The 18,734-nt window shown below is 49.5% G+C and overlaps 1 protein-coding gene across 2 annotated transcripts in view; it reads left to right on the plus strand.

The window, feature by feature from the left end:
* The first annotated feature begins 2,229 nt into the window (after positions 1-2,229).
* The window catches only part of TVP23A (trans-golgi network vesicle protein 23 homolog A), a 31,357-nt gene continuing 14,852 nt past the window's right edge, over positions 2,230-18,734 (plus strand). For both annotated transcript variants that reach the window (XM_041749665.1, XM_041749666.1), the window contains exons 1-2: positions 2,230-2,342; positions 2,585-2,664. In XM_041749665.1, coding sequence (XP_041605599.1) covers positions 2,334-2,342; positions 2,585-2,664 — 89 coding nt within the window. In that variant the 5' untranslated portion in view covers positions 2,230-2,333. The remainder of the gene's footprint in view (positions 2,343-2,584; positions 2,665-18,734) is intronic.

An 18,734-nucleotide genomic window follows, 5' to 3' on the forward strand; every position in this document is an offset into this window, starting at 1 on the left:
GGGAGCCAGGGATCAGAGATGAGCCTGCTCTTTCAGACTGCTCCCCACACTCCTCCTGAGCCAGGACCAGCAGAAGGCGACTCGTGTCAGGACCCCAGTGGCCATATTCAGTGGCACCAGCGTGAAGGGGAAAGTCAGTATTTCCCCAAGGTCTCTGTGCTCAGGAATTCCCCAGAGAGAGACTGACACACACACTCTCTCTCTCTCTCTCTCTCTCTCTCTCTATATATATATATATATATATATATATATATATATATATATATATATATATATAATTTATTTATTCATGAGAGTAACAGGCAGAGGGAGAAGCAGGCTCCTGGGTTGATCCCAGGACCCCAAGATCACGACCTGAGCCACCCAGGTGCCCCTCCCCAGAGCCCATATTAAAAGCAGATTCCTAGGCCCTGGCCCTGGCGATTCAGAAGGCCTGGAGCGGGGCCCTGGAATCTGCCTGTTAACCAGCAGCCTCAGGTAAATCCACTGTAGCTGATTTCAAAGCCAATGATGAATTCTTTGCAGAAGCGATGGGTTCTCTGCCCACGCCCCCAGTTCTCCTGGCCGACTCTGCAGAGGGCTAGCTGGGTATATATCCAGGGGGAGCACTTTCTCCTGGGGAGGGAATGCCTAGGCCCTGGGTCTGGCCCTGGCACCTTCATCCTTAGCCTGTGCCCTGATGTGGTCAGGAAGGGGGAGTGTGGCATGACGTTGTGTTTGTGGGGTGACTTCTACATGGCGGGGCCATGGCTGTTTCTCGAGGCATCCCCAACCTGATGGGCAAGAATGACAGTTTGTCCCTAGGTGGGGTTTCCAAGGGGGTTTTCCTACCTTCTCACCCCTTGGGGACTCTGAGCCCAGACTTAGCAGCTAGCAACAGCTGGTGACTTTCAGGGTTGTAGGAAAAGCCCCTAAATATTTTGCAACGGCTTTTCACCTCCACTTGCCCTCCCTTGCGTATCCCAGGCAGCTGGGGACTCGCGGGGTAGGGGATGCTTAGGGTCCTCTAGCCACTCAGCGTGACCCTCTCCTGTGCCTGGAGCCAACTTTGGGCTGGAAGACACAACAGGCCTTTCTAGAAACCCGAGTTCAGTAATGTAAGTCCTTATGGTTCAGAGGGCGGTGCAGAGGCCCGCAGCATCAGTAACACCTGGGAGCTTGTTAGAGAGACGCATTACAGGCCAGCCCAGAGCTGCTGACCCCTCAGGATGGCATTCTGTCCCCAGGAGAAAGTATCCTCCCCCCACACACCTGCCAGGCCCTTTGTTGGGTCAGGTGAGGGGGGGAGGGAAGCGGTACTCACCCAGGGATCAGAGCTCAGGCAGCTGTGCTTCCTACTGCTCCCCCTGGGCACACCCCAGGCCACTTGTCCTTTCAGGGGGCCAGCAGTGAAGGGGTTGTGTCAGGAGCTTGTGGACCAGTGGTCCTTTTACAGGTCACCAGGGATGGGGGAAAGGCCCGCATTGCCCGTGTCGGGTGGGCAAAGGCAGGACCAGGGGCCTCGGCATGTAGACTTTCAGCCCTCTGCTCCTGGGGGACAGGGGGTCAGGACAGGGAGGGCCGTGACCTTGTCGGGGGCCAGGAAAGACTTTCAGGTGGCAAGCCTTCTTTCCTGGGAGATACTCAGGGAGCTCTCACCGTCCAGAACTACTATCAGAACTGCCCATGATATTTATTTTTGTGCTCAGTATGTGTTGGCGCCCAGATGAGGGAAGATCTCGCTGTGGTCAGCGGACTCACCTGTTTTGTTTTTTTTTTAATTTAATTTGTTTTTTTCGGACTCACCGGTTAAAAGCAGGTGCCTCAGCCTGCACCCAGGCCTTCCCAATCTCCAGGGCTGGGCCTGGGAATCTGCTTTTAATCAGGACCCAGAGAGGGGTGATTTCCTCCCGCTCAGAGACTTTGGGGAAACACTGGCCTTCTGCAAACCCTAAATGAGGCTGCCCAACACCGACATTCATTCCCTGGTTCCCTCACCCATCCAATATGGGACATCCAGCTCATTCACGGGCCCACCCCTCTGTTCCCCCAGGGCCACCGTCCCCATCCCCGAGTGCACCTAATCGTCCCCTCCTGGGCGCGCTCGGTCTTCGCCCTGCATCCCTCCACTCTGGGCATCCGCTGTCTCCCTCCTCCCTCCGGGGGTCCCCAGCGAGCCAAGCCCCGCCCCCGCCCGCCCCAGCCCAGCTCCCCAGCCCGCGACTGCGCTCTGGGCCCCGCGCGCCCCGCCCCCACCCGGGACCTGCTCCGCGGGGCGTCGCCTCGGACCCGCGCCCCGCACCCTCCGGGGACCCGGCCCCTCGGCTGGGGTCTTCAGGTGCGCTCCGGGGAGGATGAAGCAGGTAGGGCCGCGGGGATGCTGGGGGATGGAGGATGGAGGAGAGGACGGGAGGAGGCTGCGGGGGCGCCCGGGGGGGAGGGGAGGGGAAGGGAGGAGGAAGGATGCACGAGCCCGGCCTGGGCTGGGCCGCACCCCAAATGCGCAGGAGGCCTCGGATTGCAGCCGCGGGGGAGGGGCCCCGCCGGCAGAGCGGGTGGGGGTGGGGATGCGCAGCGCCCGCCACCTGCCTTTGGTGTCCCCCAGGCGCTGGTGGACGATACTGAGGACGTGTCCCTGGACTTTGGCAATGAAGACGAGCTGGCCTTTCGGAAAGCCAAGATCAGGTACGTAGGACCTGGCGTGTGGCAAGCATCCTCCAGGGCTGCAAATTCGCTTGCTCACATTCACTCACTTGGTGTGTGCCAGGCGTGGGGCTAGGAACACACCCTGGACAGATCAGACATGGTCCCTGCCCTCCTGGCACCTGCAGTCCGGCCTGCAGGGGACTAACCGTGAGCAGACAAAGATGGTCATGGGATCGTTACAGCGGGAGATGATTTGGGAAGGAAATCAGCGGGTGGTGACAGAAGGTGATGTGAAGGGCCCTGGCCCCGGGTGCAAGCGAGGAGGGCTTCTGGGAGAAGGCTGCATTTGCACTGAGACCTGAATGAGGAGAAGCAGCCAGCCATGGGAGACTCTGGAGGAAGAATGTTCCAAGCAGAAGAATAACAGGTGCAGAGGCCCCAGGGCTGTGTGGAAGGTCAGAGAAAGGCCCTTGTGTCTGGATGGTAGTGGAGGAAGGGAGAGGGGTTGGCAGGGAGGCTGGGGAGCTGGACAAGAACTTCCATTCTTATTCTAATCCTCGCTTCGGCACCAGACAGATGTAGTGTCCTGAGCTAAGTCCCTTGCTACCAGAGACGTCCCGCACCCCTGGAGGCAGCAGGACTAGGTGTGAGGAATGACCCACAGACACCAGGGCTGACGACCCGGGCACCTCCATCTAGAAACACGTGCCTCGGGCACCCTCACCATCTCTCCTTCCTGCCCTCAGAGCCAGCAGGGTGGGGGGCCTCCCCTAAACGCCATTCCTTTCCGAGTCTCTGATCCAAATCCAATAAACCCCAGGTTGGAACAGGACTGTCTGAGTGTCCTCGGGCCACTGTAACAAATGACTAGAAATGTGTTGGCCTAGAAACAGCAGATGTGTATCCTCTCACAGCGTTGTGAGCAAAAGATTCACAGCAGCCATTGTGTCAGTTTCGAAAAGGAATGACAACGTTATTATTAACGTTAATGACGTTAATGACATTATTATTAACGTTAATTAACGTATTGAAACCTAACAGCCAGGAGAAGCGGGGAATCCGTGCAGGTAACAGTGGGCGAGACCCGAGACTACAGCGGAGTTACATCAGGTCAGATGTTTACAACCTCGGCCTCACCAGCTGGGAAGCCCCTTGGAGAAGCCGGGCTGGAGGTCTGGGCAGAGCATCCTCCTCTCAGCTGACCCTTCAGCTGACCCTCCCCATAAGGGCCGAATTTATAGGGCAAATGATGGGGTCTGAAGTTAAACATTTGTTCTCCTACATGCAGTTTGGAGCGAGCTGCATTTCCATGTTATCAGGCTTTTACATTTTCAAGGAGCCTGGGCTTCGTGTGCCCACCTCCCCTCCCCGATTCCGGATTCCATTGCGGGGGAGTCCAGGAGCAGAAGGGGGTGTGAGACAAGATTGGTAGCCCTTGCCTTCCCAAACAACTGGGCTCCCGAGGTCATCCATGCAGCACGAGCCTCACGAACAACATTCTTTAGCCTGCCTACCTACCCGCTGGTCCCAGCTGTGCAGGGCAAATCACAGAAACACCTGTCTATCCAGAACACACAGTTCTGGAGGTCAGAAGTCCAAAATCTGCCTCCCTGGGCCGAAAAAAGGCATCAGCCTGGCCACACCCTGCTGGAGACTCGGGGGGACCATCTGTCCCTTCCAGTGGATGCCAGCTGGGGCCCCTTCCCCATCTTCACGGCCCGCATTGTGACATCTTACAATCTCTCTGCCCCATCTTCACGCTGCCTTTTCTCTGTCAGGTGTCCCTCTGTCTTCCTCTGCTAGGGGGGCTTGTGAGGGCATTTAGGACCCATCAGGATAATCCTGGAGAATCTTCCTGTCTCAAGATCCTTTACTAAATCACCCGTGCAGAGTCTCTTTTGCCATGTATATATACCTGTGACGCTCACAGGTTCCAGGGTTAGGACCTGGATATTGGGGTGGCGGGGTGGGAGGACATTATTCAGCCTGCTGTAATGATCAATGACTGTCATTCTAAGACCATGTAAGAGAACTGGAATCCTGGGGAAACTCTTAGAGAACCCCTGTACTCATTCTATGCCCAGCCCTGGGCTGGTGGCTGGGCATACAGGACACACACCTTTCCGTTATGGAGCTGTCCAGCGTAGAACAAGCATGGTCAGCCTCAACGCTGCCGACATTCTGGGCCGGATGATTCTTTGCCGTGTGGGGGTTGTCCTGTGCACTGTAGGATGTTAGCAGTGTTCCTGGCCTCTACCCTGGGTGCCAGTAGCACCTCGCTAATAATGAATCCAGGCACTGCCAGGTGTCCCCCAGGAAGGGCGGGCAAACTTGCCTCTCGTTGAAAATTGTTGGTATGGCTGTAATGGGTGTAGGCATGCCCATGGCTGTTATGACTCCATGTTTTAACTGCTGTGATTGGCAAAAGCTTGGGCACTTATCCTGGTTTGGGTAGAAGTGACAGCGGAGACCTGAAGTGTGGGTAGGAGTTAGCCAAGCAAGAAAGACAGGAAGGGTATGACATGCAATGGTTTAGAGGTGAGAGCGTGAGTTTAGGTTGTTGAGAGTGGTTCACTGTGGCTCAAGACCAGAGATGCTGGGGAGTGGTCTGAGCAGAGGCTGGGGCCAGACCCTGAAGGGCTCATAAGTGAAGTTGTAGAGCTCCACTGTCCACTAGAACTTTCTGTGAAGATGGGAATGTGCTCTATCTACACCATCCAGTATGGTAATCACTGGCCACATGCGGCTCTTGAGCCATTGATATGTAATGAGTGTGAACTTTGGGCAGAACTTTGGATATTTAATTTAAATTTAAATAGCCATGTGTGGCTAGCATATTGGATAGTGCAGCTCTAGAGTTTGATCACCACGGTAGAGCTCTGTGCAGGGCAGTGACAGGATCAGAGACACAGGACGGAGAATGGATGGTACAGGCAGATGGAAGCAGGGGGCAGAAGCTGGAAGCATGGACAACGGTGCTGGCAGGGGTGATAGAGGGAAGTGGGGGTGCCCAGAGGCACATAGAGAATAGAATCAGCTGGCCTTGGTGATGGTCGAGATATGGGGTGGGGACAGGGACAAGTCAATGGTGACACCCAGGTTTCTGGCCTAGTGATCCCAGTAAAGGAGCACTTCTGGGGTCACAGATGTTGGGCTCAGGAAGTCCTTGTTGGGTTGTGCTGGAATGGCTAAGAGCCAGGTTTGGTAGGTAGCTGAAGACAGAGGCTGGGAGCTTAGGCGATCTTCAGGGCAGCATTCTGAAGCCTGAGAGGCAGCAGCTTCCAGCCCCCCGTGTGCCTCAGAGCCATCAATCCCAGAATCCTCCGATGCACCTTCTGTAGATTTCTGGGCACAGCCCTATGCCTACTTTACCAGATCCACAAGAGATGGGCCTGGGAGTATGAATTTAAAATAACATCCTGGGATGCCTGGGTGGCTCAGTGGTTGAGCATCTGCCTTCAGCTCAGGGCATGATCCTAGGGTTCCGGGATCGAGTCCCACTCCCACATCAGACTCCCTGCAGGGAGCCTGCTTCTCCCTCTGCCTGTGTCTCCGTGTCTCTCATGAATAAATAAATAAAATCTTAAAATTTTTAAAAAATAAAATAATATCTTTCCTTGACTCAGATGCTCAAGAATATAGAGATGACTCTAAAATCCTGAGGATAAATGAGCCCCCCAGATAGCAGGGTGGAAAGAGAGTTCTTAATCAGGTCAATGAATGCACTTCAGGGGAGTCCAGGATCCCCCTAAAAACTAAAAACTATCGTCTAAGTCTCACATGTGTGTTGCTTTAGGAAAAGGACTCAGACCTCTATTAGATTGCCAAACGGGTCCATGATCCAAAAAAGTTAAGAGTCACTAATATAAGGCAAGAATTATTATTTGGAAATTCCTGTTGGAATTTCCTGAAATAGGGGCCTGGCTGACTGTGAAGGGCCATCTAACAGGAGTCTAGGATATCGGGGTCACCTCTTCTGTTACCACTTGCTGGTTTTGTGGTTTTAGAAAGGTCACCTTGCCTTGCTGAGGCTCCAGTAGCCTGTGTGTGAAATGGGGATAATTGTACCAGCCTGACCTTACTGCATGTTGTTGTTGTTGTTGTTTTTTAAGATTTTATTTATTTATTCATGAGAAACACAGAGAGAGAGAGAGAGGCAGAGACACAGGCAGAGGGAGAAGCAGGCTCCATGCAAGGAACCTGATGTGGGATTCGATCTTGGGACTCCAGGTCCACGCCCTGGGCCGAAGGCAGGCGCCAAACCAGTGAGCCACCCAGGGATCCCCTACCACATGGTTTTTATGAAGTTTGTTCAGCAAATATTTATCCAGCATCTGCTGGGTACCAGGTATTGGGCCAAGCCCTAGGATAAAGACCAGAGCTGGTCCTCCCCTTCCTGTCCCCAGTTCTAGGTCAGCAAGGCACAGTATTGTAGTAATGGCTCTTAGGGCAGGGCACCTGGCAGGATCAGGGGAGGATGGGACCCTGCAGCACACCTGGGCAGGTGGAGGAGCTGTTAGCTATGCTGTGTGTGTGCACGCGCACGCACGTGTGTTCCCCACTGGCTACCTTTTCCTGTTTCTTTTTTTTTTTTTTTCAATTTTATTATGGGAAAAACCCACAATCTAAAAGTTACCAATATAACCACTCTTAAGTATACAGTTCAGTAGCACTGAGTGCTATTTATGTTGTGATGAAACAGATCTCTAGAACTTTCTCAGTTTGCAAATCTGAAATTCTCGTACCCATTAAACAACTCCCCATTTCCTCCTCCCCAGCCCCTGGCAACCATCGTTCTTCTTTTTGTCCCTATGAATGTGACAACTTTAGATACCTCATGTAAGTGGAGTCATATAGATTTGGTGTCTGGCTTATTTCAGTTCCCCTAACATCCTTTTTAAAGGGTGAGTAGTGGTCCATCGTACGGACGTACCAACCCATCATGTCCTTCCATTCATCTATCGGTGGACGCTGACTTGCTTCCATGTTTTAGCTCTTGTGAATAGTACCGCAAAGAACACGGATGTGCAGATCTATCTTCAAGACCCTGCTTTCAGTATATACCCAGAAGTGGAATCGCTGGGTCCCATAGTAATTCTGATTTTTTGAGGCATTTTCATGCCATTTTCCATAACCCTTGTACCATTTTACAAGTGATGTGCAGTGCTCTAGTGCCCTGCCAGTGATGTGCAGGGCTCTAATTACTCCACATCCCCACTGGCACTTGTTATTCCCTGGATTTTTCACAGGAGCCATCCTGATGGACGTGAGGCAATATCTCATTGTGGTGGCGATTGACATTTCCCCATTGATTGTTGGTGGTGAGCATCATCTTGTGTGCTTATTGGCCATTTGTACATCTTTTGAGAAATGTCCATTCAAGTCCTTTGCCCATTTTTAAACCGGGTTACTGGATTTTTTTACCATCAGGCTGTAGGACTTCTTTATGTAGTCTGCATATTAACCCCTTATGAGATACACAATTTGCAGATAGTCTCTCCTTTTTCATAGGTTGCCTTTCTCTATCAATTGTGTCCTCTGTTGCACAAAAGTGGTTTAGTTTGAAGTAGTTCTATTTGTCTATTTATACTTTAGTTATTGTTGCTTTTGGTACCATATTGCATTGGGCGTGTTTTAAATTGGAAATATAACTTAATATTGTAAACCACCATTTCCAAGAATGCAGCTCAGTGTGGGTTTTAGTATATTAACAGGATTGGGCAACCATGACCACTGTCTAGTTCCAGAAGTTTTCATCACCCCAGATGGAAGCGCTGTGCCTACTCAGCAGTCGTTCTTCCCACATCGCCTCCTCCCCACCCTGGCCTGCTGGCAACCACCAATCAGTGTCCCTACCAATGTGCCTGTTCTGGAAATTCTATAGAGTTGGAACCATACAGTGTGTGGCCCTTTGGCTTCTCTCACTGAGCATCATGCTTCTAGGTTTGTCCATGTTTTGACATTTCTTCATTCCTTTTTAAGGCTGAATAGTATTTCATCGTATGGCTAGAGCACATTTAGTTTATCCATTTGTAATTGATGGATATTTGCATTATTTCTACTTGTTGGTTCTTATGAGAAGCGCTGGGCACCTGCATGATGCAGTGGCTGAGCGTCTGCCTTCGGCCCAGGACATGATCCCGGGGTCCTGGGATCAAGCCCTGCATTGGGCTCCCTGCAGGGAGCCTGCTTCTCCCTCTGCCTGTGTCTCTGCCTCTCTCTGTGTGTCTCTCATGAATAAATAAATAAAATATTTAAAAAGAAAAGTGTTAAAAAAAAAGTGTTGCTATGAACATCCGTGTACAAGTTTTCCTGTGAGCTTGTGTTTCCAGTTCTCTCTGCCATTAACCTAGGAGGGAAGTGGCTGAACCATATAATAAACTCTATGTTTTAGGCATGCTGTGCTGCAGACCAACTTTTAGTGAGTACTCTGGGCTCCCAGGTGCCTCACGGAGTAGAAGGAGCTTGGACTCGAGATCAGAGAGACCCAGGTTTAGGTCCTGGTTCTACCATTCTCCAGCCAACTAACTGTGGTTAAGGGTTCAATTTAGCAGACAGCCTCACAAGACACAAAGAGGCTTTAAAAAAAAAAAAAGTATTTATTTATTTGAAAGAGAGATAGAGGGAGATAGACAGAGGGAGAGGGAGGGGGAGAAGTGGGCTCCCACTGAGCAGAGAGCCTGTCGTGGGGCTCGATCCCAGGACCCTGAGATCATGACCTGAGCTGAAGGTAGTTGCTTCACTGACTGAGTCATGCCGGGGCCCCTCACAGGCAGGCTTTCTGACAAAACTACATGGATTCGGGATCCTATGGAAGGAGATGCAGGCCAGTGACACCGCGTCTTTGTCCTGTCGGGAGATCCACAGTTTCTTGTGCCTGCCACCTACATGGGCCATATTGGGGTGCCAGGTGCATCAGCCAAAGTGCTGTGAGTCATCTAGAAGCTTCGGCTTCCCTTTCTCACCAGCCTTTTCTATGATTCTCTTTTCTATGTTCACTGAGGTCCAGTTCCTCTGCAACCCAGGGGCAGTTCCATGCTAGGAGCGGGCAGGTGCCACATTGCCCTAGGAGACCCAGATCATTCCCACACAGGCCTGATGTTAGTGACCTTCACTCCCAGTGACCTTGAACAGATCAGAGAACCTTCTGGATCTCCCATTGTCTCAGCTGTAACATGGGGATGATGTTGGCTCCCTCATAAGGTTGCATAAAGGGGACTAGATGAGGTGACAAATGTATATAACTGGCTGGGCGGGACCCCTGACACCTTGTGTGGGCTCCATGAACGGTACCTCCTATCTGCCTTCTGGTGACTTCTGTGTCTTGCTACTGTGGGCAGGGCCAGGGTGGAGGCGGGTTCTCAATTGGAACAGGAGGTCACAAGGGAGCTGGAGACTCTCCTCTTGTAAGTTTTGTTTATACTTCCAAGGTACTGTCTTTACAAAATTCATTTAGACCCAAAGGGCATGGGATCCAGTGGCCTCCCACTCAGAGTAGGATGGTTTCCTCCTACCGTGGGCAGAGTTCTTAGATCTGATTTTGGTCTTAATTATCAAGGCTGGTGGGTTGGTGGGTCCATGTTCCATGGCTGGTCCTCATTCACCCCCTGCAAATCCCTGATGGGCTCATCACACAGAATAATGTTCTGTCTCTGAAGAAGTCTCTCTCTTCCCATGCTGGATGCAAAAGCTGTTCCTCAAAAATAAGCCATAGATGAAATCGTTGGCTTGTTTGAGGGGAAGTTATAGTGAATGGAAAGTAGTACGAGCAGTAACAAAGACTTAACCAGCACGTACTATGCTGTTTTGAGTGTCAGAGTTATAATGATGTGTTTAATCTGTGTTGCAAACCTGTGAAGTGGATTCTGTGGGTTTTTTTAGTTGTTTGAAGATTCAATAAACTGATGGAGAGAGTTGAGTGACTGGCTCAAGGCCACACCACTACGAGGCTGCAGGATGGGGATTTGAACCCTTAGAGTCTGAGTCTTGTGTTACACTCTGCTTAGGAGGCCAGATGCTCACGTAGGGAGGGATGCTCAGAGATGAGCCGTGGGAGCAGAATGTTCAGGGCTTTCATCTTATGCTTACTCTGGGGAATACTTTACATTTTCCCTGTGTCCGTGAGAGTGCAGAATTGTTCCCAATTTTTAGAGCAGCTCTTCTTTTCTTTCATTCTTTCTTTTTTTTTAAAAAAAAATATTTTATTTATTCCTGAGAGACACAGAGAGAGGCAGAGACAGAGGGAGAAGCAAGCTCCCCTGTGGGGAGCCCAATACGGGACCCAATCTCCAGACCCCGGGATCATGCCCTGAGCCAAAGGCAGACGCTCAACCCCTGAGCCACCAAGGGTCTCTCTTTTCTTTTTTTAAAAGTAGTCTCCATGCCCAGTGTGGACCCCAACTCAGGGCTTGAACCCACACCCCTGAGAGCAAGAGCTGAGCTAAGATCAAGAGTCGGATGTTTAACCGACTGGGCTACCCAGGCGCCCCTTAGAGCAGATTTTCTTAACTTCGTCACTTATTGATATTTTAGACTGGATAATTCTTCGTTATGGGAGCTATCCCGTGCATTGTAGGATTTTTAGCAGCATTAGCAATGCATCCCCATCTCGGGGTGATAACCAGAAATGTCTCCGGATGTGGTCAAAAGTCCCGTAGGGGCAGAATCACTCCTATTGAGAACCTTGATGAGATTATTCTCTCTCTCTCTGGGGTTTGGATTTGGGTTTGGGTAAATTAAATGTGCATTTGAGGGGACCCAGAGCATTCGGGACACCTCTGTGTTTGACACTGTCGCAAGGGAAGCTGGCAAGGTGGGAGGTAAGGAAGCCGCACTTAGCAGGTGACCACAGACAGAGCCTTGGTGGCCACATGCAAGGCAGGTGCAGCTCTGTTGCTACACACGCATGCACGCACCCCATGCTCTTACTTTCTAAGGAGAGGAATTTTGGTTTTTCTTTGCTGTATTTCCAGGAAGTCTCAATAAGTGAGACCCCTGTCCCTGGTGTCCCGTGCTGCCCCTCACTCCGCACTCTGAAAGCTGTATTTTAAAAATGTAGAAATAATAACACATAAGCAGGTCCCACCAAGAGCTGATTGTTTAGTTTTGAGGAAGGTCCATGATTACCAAGGAAAATAACCCGCAGAATCAGGGAACTAGGCGAATTTCAGTTCTCTTTGATTAGGGCACGGAATTACATATTTTGAAATTAACTCCTTACATCTACAGCAGCTTAACTTCCCCTTATTTTTATTTCTCGTTAACTTGAAATTGCATAAGCCCAGCCAACGATAAAATCACCGAGAGGAGATTTCTGCTGAAGTGGGACCCACACAGTCAGGGAAGGCATTTGGGGATGCCACTCAGGTTCCCTGATGTTTGATATTGGACGGCAGGCTGACCTCGTGGACCGGGAGTGTCTAATTCACTCACTCATTCATTCAGGGGTTGGCACCATTGACATTTGGGGCCAGACATTCCTTGTGTGGGGGCGGTGCTGCGCACTGTTGGGTCTTGAGCAGCACTCCTGGCCATACCCACTAGATAGTAGCAGTCCCTCAGCTGGGACAACCACAGATGTCTCCAGATATCGCGGGGTGTGTGTGTGTGTGTGTGTGTGTGTGTGGGATACAAAATCCCTTCCTCTTTGGGAACCACTGGCTTATTCTTGCATTCATTTCATGTATTCACTAAATCAGGAACTAATTTAAAAAAAAAAAAAGGGATGCCTGGGTGGCTCAGCGCTTGAGTGTCTGCCTTCAGCTCAGGGCGTGATCCTGGGGTCCCAAGATCGAGTCCTACATCAGGCTCTTTGCATGGAGCCTGCTTCTCCCTCTGCCTGTGTCTCTGCCTCTCTGTGTGTGTCTCTCAGGAATAAATAAATAAAATCTAATAAAAATTTAAAAAATCAACAAAAATTTTCAAGAATGTTTGTGTGCTGAATGCCATTCTGGGGGACACAGAGAAAACCAGCCAGGCCTGGTCCTGACCCTCACGGAGCTGACATTTTAATTAAGGAGAAGACAGTGACCATCTAAGCAAATATCCATAAACGAAGTAACTTCAGAGAGGGGTAAGCCCTAGAGAGGGGTGTGTGGGCAAATGGGGGGCTCCTTCAGATTAGGGGGGCTCAGAAGTGTCCTCTTGGAAGAGGTACATTTGAACCAAGGGACCCGAATGTGGAGGAGGAGCCAGGCATGGGAAAAGGCACAGGAGGAGAGCCTTGGCAGGGAAACAGCAAGCACAGAGGCCCTGGGGCAGGGTGTGTATTTTAGGGCTGGTGGAGCCAGGGTGTAGGTGGAAGATGCGGGTGGCCTGGACCAGCTGAACACCAGGGACACGTCAGGGGACTTGGTGCAAAGCTGCAGGCTCAAGACTCCCAGGTCGGAGGGAGATGATTGGGAGCAGTGGGGCCTCGATGCAGGTCTTGGGGTCCTGACTTCATCAGCATCCCCGGGGAACTCAAGGAAGGGCCATGACTTGGGGTTCTCGGGCTCCATCCCCGAGGATGCTGACTACATGTTGAGATGGGTATGAAAGTCTCCCGCAGCGTGACTCTGCTGTGCCCTGAGCAACGTGGCAGAGTTTTCTGGATTGTCCATTTGTGAGTGAAGGAGGAATGCTCGCACTGGTTCGTGAGAGTGTGAGAGTGTGCGTGCGTGCGTGTGATCACCTTCTTTGGCACGGGGTGGGGGGTATTGTGTTGGTACAGAGCTTAGCTATAAATTCTGGCGAGTGATGCTCATGACATTTCCTTAGTAAGACCAACGCAATGAACTTGAGCTGGAATTCAAGGAGACAGAGCCTGGGGCAGGCCCTTCTCCAGCCCTGGGAGGAATCCTCACACAGGAGCTGAGCCCTGGGTGTCCCAGGGCTACTTAGTCACTCCTCACTCGTCACAGGAGCAAGGCGCTTTCAGGATGACTCAGACACAGCCACAGGTCAAGGCCGTGGATCCTCACATTTTCCCTGCATTTCACTACAGAGATGTCTCTCTCCCCTGGATTTTAAAATACTCTAGAAAAGGAATTACAAAAGGATAGTCAGGGATACAGATTCCGAGCCTCACACTCTCTTAGGCTGGGGAAGTATTTTAAATGAGTTTGAATTTTAATTTTAAAAAATTGGAACAGGTCACATGAGAAACCTGACTTGCTTAGCGTAGGTGAACCAAAGACAAGAGGCAGTTGGGTCGTCACCCGGGGCTGCAGGGAGGACAGAACGAGGAGAGTGCCTGATGGGGTTTGGGGTTTTACTTTGGAATGATGGGACGGTTTTGGAACAACAGTGTGAATTTCTAAATAACACTGAAATGTTCACTTTAAAACGGTTAATTTTATGTGATGTGAATTTCACCCCAATACATTGTTGTCGTGGTATTTTTTTTATTTTTAAAATATGTCATTTTTCCGGATGAGCACCGAATGTTATGCTATATGTTGGCAAATTGAACTCCGATTTTAAAAAAAGACATCATTTTTATTTTTATTTATTTATTTTTAAAGATTTTTTTTATTTATTCATGAGAGACAGAGAGAGAGAGAGAGAGAGGCAGAGACACAGGCAGAGAGAGAAGCAGGCTCCCTGTGGGGAGCCCCATGAGGGATTCAATCCCAGGACCCCAGGATCATGACCTGAGCCGAAAGCAGATGCTCAACTGCTGAGCCCCCAGATGCCCCTAAAGATGTTATTTTTAAAAGCAGTTTTAAGTTCACAGCAAAACTGAGGAGAAGGTACACAGATGTCCCCACAGCCTCCTGCCCCCACACATGCACGGCCTCCCCCAAATCACCATCCCGCCCCCCAGATAAAACATTTCCTGCAGTTGACGAACCTACATCATCACCCAAAGTGCACACTTTACATTAGGGTTTGGTCTCATGTTGCACATTCCCCTTAGCATATCCTACACACTGGCTTCGCTGCCCTAAAAATTCCCTGCGCTCTGTTCATCCCTCCCTCCCCCCAACCCCTGGCAGCCACGGATCTTCTTTCCTGTCTTTATAGTTTTGCTTTTTCCAGAGCGTTGGGTAGCTGGAATCATCGTATGCAGCCTTTTGAGACTGGCTTCTTTCACTTAGTAATATGATGCAATGAAATCATTTAAAACAAGTAACTGATTGCTGGCTTCCTCGGGAAAGCTGTGAGAGCTGCAGGAGTGGGCTGAGTTTGGGATCTGCTCCATCTGGGTGAGCCCGGCCCTCACCCAGCTCTGGTGGACTTACTTCCCTGCCCAGCTAGGCCCTGAGCACCTGCATTTGCACACACACACACACACACACACACACACACACACACTCCCTGTTCCCACCCCTTGAGGACAGCGGGGAGTGAACACTGATCCTACAGCAGAATTTCCTCCACTTTCCTGGGGAGCGAGAGGCCTTGAGTTGGAATTCCTCTGTGATGGTGGGGTTTTCTCCCCAAACTTCCTGAGGCCATTAGGGGGTTGAGGGGTCAGGGCTCACGCTGTGTGTGGACATCTGACACCACTTACCCTGAGCCCTCCACACTCCTGCTCACCCCCCACACCCTCCACTGGCCTTGGTTTACACTGAGCTCTCTGCTGACAAATTTGTCCTTTAGATCTTCAAATAGTCTTAAAAATTCTTTATGTTTTAACAGAGATATAACTCACATATCACAATTGTCACCCCTTTAAGGTGGTTTTTAGGGATGCCTGGGTGGTTCATTCCAGAACATGTTCTCATCACTGCGAAGAAGCATCCCAGGTGCTCCTCCTCTCAGGCTCCCTGCATGGAGCCTGCTTCTCCCTCTGCCTGTGTCTCTGCCTCTCTCTCTGTGTCACTCATGAATAAATAAACAAAATCTTTTACAAAGTAAATAAGTAAGTTCAGTTTGCCAACATATAACACCAATGCTCATCCCATCAAGCATCCTCCTCAGTGCCCATCACCCAGTTACCCCAAACCCCCACCCACCTTCCCTTCCACTACCCTTTGTTTCCCAGAGTTAGGAGTCTCTCATGGTTTGTCTTCCTCCCTAATCTTCCCTCCTTTCCCCTATAATCCCTTTCACTATTTCTTATATTCCATGTATGAGTGAAACCATATGATAATTGTCCTTCTCTGATTGACTTACTTCACTCAGCGTAATACCCTCCAGGTCCGTCCATGTTGATGTAAATGGTAGATATTCGTCCTTTCTGATGGCTGAGTAATGTTCCATCATATATATAGGCCGCATCTCCTCTATTCATCATCTGTCAAAGGACATTGTGGCTCTTTCCACAGTTTGGCTATTGAGGACATTGCTGCTGTGAACATTGGGGTGCAGGTGTCCTGGCATTTCACTGCATCTGTACCTTTGGGGTAAAGTTGTTGACTATTTTGATTATGACTCTGCTTATCTCATTAATGATACTTTTCACACTGAGTTGAAATTGCCCATTTGCTTCTTTGCCTCTCCTGAGACACTGGTGATGTTTGTGTGTGGGGGAGGGGGAGACTTGGTCCATTTGTTCACTGCACTTCACCCACATGAGCTTGGTAAATAGTAGGTGCTTAACAAATGTGGTGGCATTGCTTTCAGCTCTATTTATTTATTAAACTCACTTCTTTTATTTTTAAATATATATATTTTAAATTTTAAGTAATTTCTATTATACCCAGTGTGGGGCTTGAACCCACAATCTTGAGATCAAGAACCACAAAAGCCACCCACTGAGCCAGCCAGGTGTCCCTCAATGTACTTATTTCTTAAACAATTTTGAAAATCAACATAAACTATATGTGGGTTGCAAATATAATTCTATGCCCTTGGACAATTTAAACTACCGTTTTAATTTTAGCATTAATTGTTTGGGGTACTGAAATGATCTGCAAACAATATCATTCTAATTTTAGTATATGTCCTGCCAAAGTGAACACCGACCTGCAAATAATAAAATCGCATGTGCAGCAGTGACAAAGCCTACGGCTTTCAATGCAATGGTTGATGGAATGCCTGAGGAAGAAAATCACAGCAACGAAGTATGTTGTTAGAAAATAATATTTTGAATCAACATCTTTAAAATGACTTAAACCTCTTATTTTGAAATAAATTCAAACTTACCAGAAAGCAGCAAGGGTAGTACAAAGGACTTAGCTTTACCTTGGTTCACCAGTTGTTGGCACTTTGCTGTGTGTGTGTGCATAGGTGTGTATGGAGGTGTGAATGCATGCCAATGGGGATTGCCCACTGCATCTAGTTATTCTGGGATATTTCTACCCTTTCTTAATCTTTCATGACATAGGTTGTTTTGAAGAACTAAGGCCAGCTTTCTGGAGAAATGTACCTAAACGTAGGTCTGTCTGATATTATCCATGGTTAAAGCCAAGTGATGATTTTTGGCAGAAATACTGCAGAAAAAAAAAAAGTGTTGTCTCATAAAAAGACTTTTTTTTTCAAGCTCTGTCACTACTAAAGATGGCCTAGAAGTGGCATTTTTTTCTTTTTCCTCCACCACCTCTTAGCTGCACCCCAGGCCCCAGATTTTGGTCTTCGATTCTCTCGCCATTCAAAGAACCCAGGGCTCCTTAGAGAGGAGCCAGTTCCAAATCTGGATGTGGAAACTACTCAGACTGGATCTGGCATAAGCTTTTGTTGCCAGAAAGCACAAATATGTTTTGAAATGTCACAGGAGTTCTACTTCTTTGCTGGGTGGTTCTGGTTCTGGGTCTCATGACGCTGTAGTCAAGTGATCGGCCAGGGCTGAGGTCATCTGAAAGCTCAACTGGGGCAGAAGGAGCCACTCCCAAGATGGTGCCCTCACACGTCTGTTGGCTGGAGGCCCCAACTCCTTGCCATGTGGGCCTGTCCACAGCACTGCTCCCAGCACGACAGCTGGCTTCCCTCAGGGAGAGCACGAGAGAGCAAGTGACTAAGACAGAAAGCCAAAGTGTCTTATAACCTGGTCTCAACAGTGACGTATGGTCACGTCTAGTCTGTTCTATCAGGCAGGCAGACCAGCCTTGGTTCACTGTGGGAGGTGACTACACAAGTGTGTGCACACCAGAAGGTTGGGGTCATTGGGGAGCATCTCAGAGCCTCGCCCAAAGAAGGAACAAATGCATGTGTGTCTACAGAGTGCCCACTGTGCTCCAGGCCCTGCTATGATGTAGATGTGATTATCCCCATTTTGCAGGTGAGGAAACCAGACCAGGAAAGTTAAGTCATTTGTCTAAGATCACACAGTAAATGGCAGAACTGAAATTCGCAAGGCAGTCATCTGCTTCCCTATTATCATAGAGAGTTCAAAACATATGCCAAATCGAATAGAATAATGAACTCCGTGTACCCATCACACAGCTTCGGAAATGATCGACTCAGGACCAATCTTTCATTTATACTCTGATCGTTTTGAAGCAAACCTCCAGACATCACGCCACTTCAAACATACTCTGTCATATTGGAAAGAACTCAGTTTTATTTTTTTAGAGAGGAGGAGGGAGAGGGTGAGGTGGGCAGGGGGAAGAGAGAGAGAATCCCAAGTAGATTCCATGCCCAGTGCAGAGCCCGACCCAGGACTCAATCTCACAACCCTTAGATTGTGACTCGAGCAGAAATGAAGAGTCAGACACTTAACCAACTAAGCACCCCAGCACCCCCAAGGACTCAGTTTTATTTATTTTTATTTATTTTTTATTTATTCATGAGAGACACAGAGAGAGAGGCAGAGACACAGGCAGAGGGAGAAGCAGGCTCCATGCAAGGAGCCGGATGCAGGACTTGATCCCAGGACCCCGGGATCACGCCCTGGGCCAAAGGCAGGTGCTCCACCGCTGAGCCACCCAGGTGTCCCAAGAACTCAGTTTTAAAACCAACACCTCGATTAGCATCACCTTTAATAGCATCAACTCACTTGAAAATAATGAATAATCCCCCAATACTATGAAATATCCAGCTGGGGCCTGGAGTTTGATTGTCTCATAACTTGTATTATTTGTTGGAGCTTGCAGTGCAGTAACGTGCACAGGTTGCGATGGGCTGCTGGATTCCTTAGGTCCTTAACCCATGGGCTCCCCGGCTGCCCCCTGTCTTTTCTTCCCCTTTGCCATCATGCTGACGTTCTGTAGAGCTTCCTGGGATCTGGATTTAAGTCACGCCCT

The sequence above is a fragment of the Vulpes lagopus genome, chromosome 3, assembly GCF_018345385.1.
Source record: "Vulpes lagopus strain Blue_001 chromosome 3, ASM1834538v1, whole genome shotgun sequence".
Taxonomy (NCBI): domain Eukaryota; kingdom Metazoa; phylum Chordata; class Mammalia; order Carnivora; family Canidae; genus Vulpes; species Vulpes lagopus.